We start from the raw sequence: 6,964 nt of genomic DNA, 5'->3' as shown, positions 1-6,964 counted from the left end.
AATGTGTCCCGGTCAGCCGTTTGTCGGAGTAATCCCCTGACGTATTGTCTGGTTCATGTGAAAATCCCTACGGCGTGCCCTTAGGCAGAATGCAATGGCTTCTTCCGTGGGTCCTAGTCCGTTGAAATCTCGCTTGTCTGTTTTATGTGGGTATGCTTCGGGGATCCGAATTTCTCTCCCCGCGGTGGTTGATTCTAAACTCCAACCGGTCCTTGGCTAAAACAAGTCTGCGGCACGAGTGACCAGATAGGCTTAGGAAAAACCAGATTGTACCTGGACGGGAGATGGGGTCAGACGGGACGTTCCACCTGGGCTTGCGAAGTGTGCGAAAGTGCGTTGCAAGGTGGTTTGTTCGTTAGTCGTTACGCATGTGCAATTACGTAGAATTGTTCAAGGGTCTATTATTAGTAGCTCAGAACCCCAGAGAAATCCCGTTAATGGAGTTTAGGCAATAAGTTTTCGCAGGATAGGGTGGTTCGTCCGAGCTTTTGAGATGTCAAACGGGCCCATCGTCATTTCAGACAAGTTGGACTCGTGGTGCGTGGGACTCGGCCCCATTATCGTTATCTGCGGTCCAGCGAATCAGAAGACAATTTTGCGTGGAACGGGGGCATTGCTTACTGCGTTCTCAGACGGGTGGATGCGCATTACTAGGCGGCTTAGCCACGGTAGGAGACGGGAGGACGAGAACACAGCAAGGTCAATGGATGGAGGGGAAATGGGAAGAAAAGATAAAATGAAAAAAGAAAAATGAAGATCATGGAATCAAAGGATGAATGTGAATGAAAATTCAGGATGCAGCTGATCGGCAGTGAGCAGGATAAGATGATAGGAAGGCAAGAATGAAAAGGGACGGTCTGATTGACGGGTTGAGTGTTGCACCGTGGCGGAGAATGACTACTGACTAACGGACGGCCCCTCACCAATCACGAGCGGCTGATGCCGGCCGTCTTCCCCTTCGATCATCTCTCAGCCTTTCGCAGTCCAGGCCATCCGTTCATTCACCATCCAACTCAACCCAGTCGTTCTTTCGGTCCTCTCTTTCGGTTCCAATCCCCCCCCCTCCTCCTCCGGATTCTCCTTCTCGAATGAAGTTTCTCTGTTATTCTTCCCACTATTCTAGATAGTTAGTTCCAAGGGCTGCTCGCCAGAGCTGCCTCTTGTTCGCTCTTGGTCCCTCCGCCAACCTTTCTTATCGCGGCCGCAGCGCCGCTCCGCTCCCTTAATCGCCATGCTGCTCAAACCCGCCACTCCCCTCACCATCCTCCTCCTGATCGCATTTGCGCTTCTCCTTATCTCTGTCATTTCCACCCCTATCGTCAAAAGCATTGCGCTTGCGAGACATGATAACATTGACTATGGCGTGTTCGGATACTGCAAAGGCGATGTGTGCACCAGCATTCATGTTGGTTACGCCGACGGTTCGTTGCCCTCTTGTGCTTTTGTTACCAATCTCATGAGGACCGCTAAATTCCTGACTTGAATCGCAGCTGACTCTAGTTCAGATGACATAACTTCCGAAGACGGTACATTTAGCATTGCACCTGGCACCCGCAGATCGCTCTCAGCAATTCTGATCGTCCATCCCGTCGCTGCGTTCCTCACACTCGTATGCCTATGCATGGCCGCAGCGGCTCATTTTCACTCACCGTCGCATTCGCCCCGCTATTTGCTAGCCTTGTTGATCCTACTGCTTCCTACTCTTCTCGTGTCACTCCTCGCGTTCCTGGTCGATATTCTCTTGTTTGTACCGCACATGGCCTGGGCAGGATGGATTGTATTAGTTGCCACCATTTTACTTGTCACTTGCGGCGTAGTTACATGTGCAATGCGGCGGACACTCGTGAGCCGCAAGGCAAGGAAGAAGCGGATCAACGAAAATGCTGAAATGAGCGGGGAGAACTTCTACAACCGCCAGAACGCAGCGGCGGCGGCAGCAGCAGCAGCGAACCTGGATACAAAGGAGCCTGTGATAACTGGGTCTTCGCCTTCATCCGAGACGGGCCCTACATTTGCTACTTTCCGTACGACTACACACGACAGTGATGACGATCGCACGCCACTGAACTCACGGACTGTTCATCCTGACCCTCCAATGCCCGATAACCAGTACACCCGGGCGCGGAGAGATGTGGCAGCCTATAACTCTCCGCCTGATGATGCTGGTGTTCCTGGTCCGCAAGCTCCACCATCCGATCCTCGTTTGCGCAATCAGTATTCCGACGGCAGTGTCGGCTCGCGGAGAGGGGCCCCTCCGCCAGGGTTTGCGCGCGGACGGGGTGGTTATCCACCTCGAGGGGCTTATGGCCGTGGGGGGCCTTATAGAGGACCACCCCGGGGCCCGCCTCCTCCGGGTGCAAACGGTGCCCCAATGGGTCCCATGCGAGGTGGACATCCCGGAATGATGGGACGAGGATACCGAGGACCCCCTCCGGGTGATTACATGCCTGGGCCCGTTCCTAGGCCAACTCCGCCGCCTGAAGATGAGTACGGCTATCACCACCCACCGCCCGTCGCTCGACAGCCGTCCCCTGGGCCAATTGGAATGGCAGTATCTCCCGATCATGGTAGCCCAATCGGCCAGGCTATCGAAATGCAACCACAGCCACGACGAATGGGCTCTCATGAATCGCATGAAGCGCACCTCGAACCCCAGCCACATGCGCTGTCAGCAGATGGCTATCCGGAGCCTATCAGTCCTTCAAGCCTCTATAGTCGGACAGCGTAAGCTGTGTATCCTCTCTAACCTTGTGTTTGAATGCTAACGGTCTTTAGATCATATATTCCTCCGCGTGCCGGTTGGGCTCCAGAAGAACCGCGGACCGGCCCCTCGTCCTCGCCTGTCCATGCGTATGAAGGGCCACGACAACATGCTCGAACTCCTTCAACGGACTATTTTGAAGATGCAGACCCTCGGTTTGCTACCAACGAGTCGGCGGCAGGCAACCCTCGGTTGCCGGCTGTCTTGACACCAGGTGCTACTGGTGAGAGGAAACCGATGGAAGATATGGCTGAAGGACCCAGCTCACCGACTACTAGCGAAGTAAGCCACTTTACATCAATATCTGAGCGGCCTATCAATCCCCGCTGGCGGCCACCTCCCGTTCCAGCGCAGCGGAAGCATGATGTTCTCCTAGAGAACAATCCCGACTTTGACTTGCGGGCAGGTACTGGGCGGGGAGGAGCTGCTGGTGTTGGTAGTCGTATGCCACCAATGTCGATACCCCGAGATGCGGCAAGATACCCCATTTGAACATAATCTTAATTTCTTTCGTCTACACCATGGATGTGCTTGTCACATTCAGTATGCCGGCCTTGCGTGGAGTTATGGAGTCTGCTATGGAGTCCGCCACTGGACTGTTTCGTTGTGTTCTTCACCACTTACCCTGTCATGCTTGCGCCGCATGACACTGCAAATAAGCGCACCCTGTCCGTTGCGTCGGTCCATGTATATGAAAAATGGAAAGATCCGGGTGTACAATTGAACGGCTCTCTTGCTTTGACGGGGGCTTGATTGTCGTTTGTTATGATTATTATGTTAGTTCGATAGCCATGATTGATTATGATATTACCAGCTGCCTACCTTTGTAGAATCTAGTAAAGTATATGGTAAATCCAATCAGGCACCATGGAAAGGTTGACTTTAGGCTAGAAACATCGCCAAGCGTGGTCATGTGAGTATCGCTGTTCCCAAAGGGTTCAATCACTTGGCTGCATGCAGTGCTACTCCATCGCACAAAAGCCTCTCGAGACACTCCAGTGCACTTGCCAATCCATATCCAGTCAATCACCCATAGCATTCTCTATTGCAGAGCAATTCGTAAAGAAGGCATATGATAAGGTTAGTTTGCTAATGTTTAGCCACCTTACAGCCCAGAAACTTACCAGTACCACCAGTGGTCCGCCTGCTCCGCGATCTATCAAGTCCGCGGATACCAGCAAATTTATGGGGCACATAATACAATTATGGCGGCCTTTGTGGGATTGATGATGCGAAATATGACGCCACAACCTGGATCTGGCATACAAATGATGATTGTCATGGCAATACGAGCTGATTGCGGCTGCCTGCTCCGTGACCTGTGCTTCACTTGGAAATAGCCTTCGTCAGCCCAAGCTCTAACTGGCTCTCAATTATGACTGGTCAACGAAACGTGAATCGATAAGAGATATAGATATGGATTCCCCATCTGTTCAATCCGGAGGGGGTATTTGTCTGGGCTCACATTTGCCGCGAAAAGATGTTCGCAGACCACACACTCGAGAGACGCCAAGTATTCTTGGACACATGCCCAGCGTGGCTCAGCGGCAACTGAATATAAAGTTTACTAGATTTGGACAAACCCAAAAGCCACTTACTGCTGGCTCCAAGCGGAATCATGACAGGTGAGTCTGTTATGGTCTACTGTTGGATAGGTTCAAGTGCTGATGGTGTGGTATCTGACGTTAAAGGTCCTGATACGGATACTATCCAGCCATCACGCCGTGATGTGGCTTATCAAGGCATATAACACGATGAAACTCTTCATGATTCGGTTCTAGCTCATCCATCCCGTTCCATCCCGCAGAGAATGGGGATCTACCCGGACTAGTGCGCCACCTGCCCAGAATCTCCCACCGTCCGCAGTCAATACTGGACAGCCGATACCAAATCACAACGAGGGCCGAGAATATAAGCTTGGCAGCTCCCGACCGACGGGTAGCATGAGCCTCTGCCGCTCAGCGGAACCGGATTGGCAGGCCTGCCAAGGTTGTGCCAAGGTAGCGCGCGGCGGAGTATACGATACGTCCAAACCCGAATACACTGAATCCCTGGATATTGTCGCCTGATGAGTCCGATGCGGTATTGCTATCCTGCACAATTCGCATCTCCAGGATGAGGCGTGTTTGTGTCGCATATTGGGCTGAAACTGAAACGTTTAGAGAGGCGGTGAAGACCAACCACGAGGATTGCCAAACGTGTGTCTCTCCGGATAATAGTATCAACTCGAAGGTTAGGATGGGTGATGATCCAACTCCTTGGCGCGGAGACACACGGGTGACTCGCCATGATTATGAAGATCCAGGCAGTGTCTGCCACATATAGATCCTACGTCCGGCACGTTGGATGCCCAAGTTAAGGAACTTTATCCATCGCAATTTCTCCTAGCTCTATCACTGCTTCTTTTCAAGTGCCCTAGTTTACATCATGCAGTCCTATCCGTCCGAGGATATTCAACCGGTCCCAGCAGTAAGAACAACAAACAGAGGACATCTCCAATTTGCTGAAGACAAGGGTGGACTCTGGTCCTCTGGCAATAGCACCAATGTCTCCCTCTCTGTTAATCAGCCCGTAAAAGGTGGAGGCCTTTATTCAAATTTGGCTCGACACTTCCAAGCCGAGATCGACACCAGATATGCAGACATAGTCTTGATAGTTTGCGGGTTTGTCAGCGGGCTAGTTGACGGGCTATCCTTTAACGCATGGGGTAGCTTCTCAAGCATGCAGACAGGTACGTCATAGTTGTTTGACTATAGTCGCCTATACCAGCTCCTAATGAATCTAGGGAATACCCTCTTCATCGCCCTCGGTGCCTCCTCCCAACCTAGATATCCAGCTTACCTCTGGGCCAAATCACTCATAGCCCTATGCACTTTTATAACCAGCAACGTCATCTTCATCCAGGTAGCCAGAAGACTGAGCCCTCGGCGTCGTTCAACTCTGATTCTTTCGTTCGCTACCCAAACCATCTGCCTCCTCGCTGCTGCCATTCTGGTTGAAGCCAAAGTGGTCTCCCCGAAGCCAGAAGATCCCCGGGCTCCGATCCAGTGGATGCAGATTCTGCCCATTACCCTACTTGCCTTCCAGGCAGGCGGGCAGATCTGCGCGTCAAGGATTCTCGCATATGATGAGATTCCTACTGTAGTACTCACAACCTTGTTGTGTGATCTACTGGTCGACCCGGATCTACTCGCAAAGAAGAACGCCAAGCGGAACAGACGGATTGGAGCATTCCTGGCGTTGTTTCTGGGGGCGATGACAGCGGGTGGGTTGTCTAAAGTTGCTACCATGGCGAGTAGCCTGTGGTTCGCCTTTGGGTTGAAATTCACAATCACCCTTAGTTGGATCGTCTGGAGAGCAGAAGGGGGGAGTAAAGCTGGAGACGTCGTTTGATCGGATCAAACCTTCTTCCCACCCTTATGATCGATTGATGTTGTCTTCTTATCCGAGACTGTTCTTACAACACCGAGCCGTCTGTTTCAAGCTTACTAAATTGTCACCATGTTCTCTCAATATTATTGCCATATATTATATCTTCCTTCCACATCACCATGTAGCCGTAAACTCCTCTGATATCCTTCCATCTCCCAACCACAGACATAACTTAAACCAACCAGTAGCAAGGCCCTACACTACCCACAGTTACTGGACTTACCCCCATCCCCAACACAGTACAGTGCACCCCTATCCCGCGAGTGAATACCCACGCCAGCCCGACCCCCACCAACCCCCACTCACAGATCATCGAGACCGATAAACCAGATCAGATATGACATGATCTGGTCCTCAAAACTAAACAGACCAATGAGATCCCTGGACTGACCGAGATGTAAAAGGAATCGCGAAAATCCACTCTCGTAGGGCGACCAATAATGACGCGTTTGGGGACGCGTTGAGAGAGTAAGTAGCCCTAGATGGGTCTTGATATTCACTGCTGAGGGGAGTATCGATGGTTCTTTTATTGTGAACGTGGATAGTATGGCAGTAGTTTTGTTGGAGTGGATGATTAGGCTGTGTATGCTAGTAGGTGGATGGTGAGTGGTGCGGGATGAATGATACTAGTTCATATAGTTAACTGATGAACTAGTATCCATAGCAAAGGCTAACTATATCTCATGAAGACTGAGAATGTATAAGATAACTTTGCAGATCTCCATGAACTAAATGTTGTCTGTTGTTTTGATTAGACGAGAACTAATCTTC

The 6,964-nt window shown here is 51.3% G+C and overlaps 2 protein-coding genes across 2 annotated transcripts; both read left to right on the top strand.

Annotated features, from left to right (window-relative positions):
• Nucleotides 1–1,231: 1,231 nt before the first annotated feature.
• Nucleotides 1,232–3,253, top strand: An02g13150 (uncharacterized protein; the record flags this gene model as incomplete). Its single annotated transcript, XM_001400409.1, has 3 exons — nucleotides 1,232–1,421; nucleotides 1,506–2,724; nucleotides 2,776–3,253. 3 exons carry the CDS (start codon nucleotides 1,232–1,234, stop codon nucleotides 3,251–3,253), a joined length of 1,887 nt encoding a protein of 628 aa, XP_001400446.1.
• A 1,935-nt stretch (nucleotides 3,254–5,188) lies between these two features.
• An02g13140 (uncharacterized protein) lies at nucleotides 5,189–6,154 on the top strand (the record flags this gene model as incomplete). Its single annotated transcript, XM_001400408.1, has 2 exons — nucleotides 5,189–5,492; nucleotides 5,547–6,154. The coding sequence occupies 2 exons, from the start codon at nucleotides 5,189–5,191 to the stop codon at nucleotides 6,152–6,154; spliced, it is 912 nt and encodes a 303-aa protein (XP_001400445.1).
• Between the last annotated feature and the right edge of the window lie 810 nt (nucleotides 6,155–6,964).

The sequence above is a fragment of the Aspergillus niger genome (genome assembly GCF_000002855.4).
Source record: "Aspergillus niger supercontig An02".
Lineage (NCBI taxonomy): Eukaryota > Fungi > Ascomycota > Eurotiomycetes > Eurotiales > Aspergillaceae > Aspergillus > Aspergillus niger.
The sequence above is the reverse complement of the archived record's forward strand: the minus strand, read 5'-3'. Positions and strand labels throughout refer to the sequence as shown.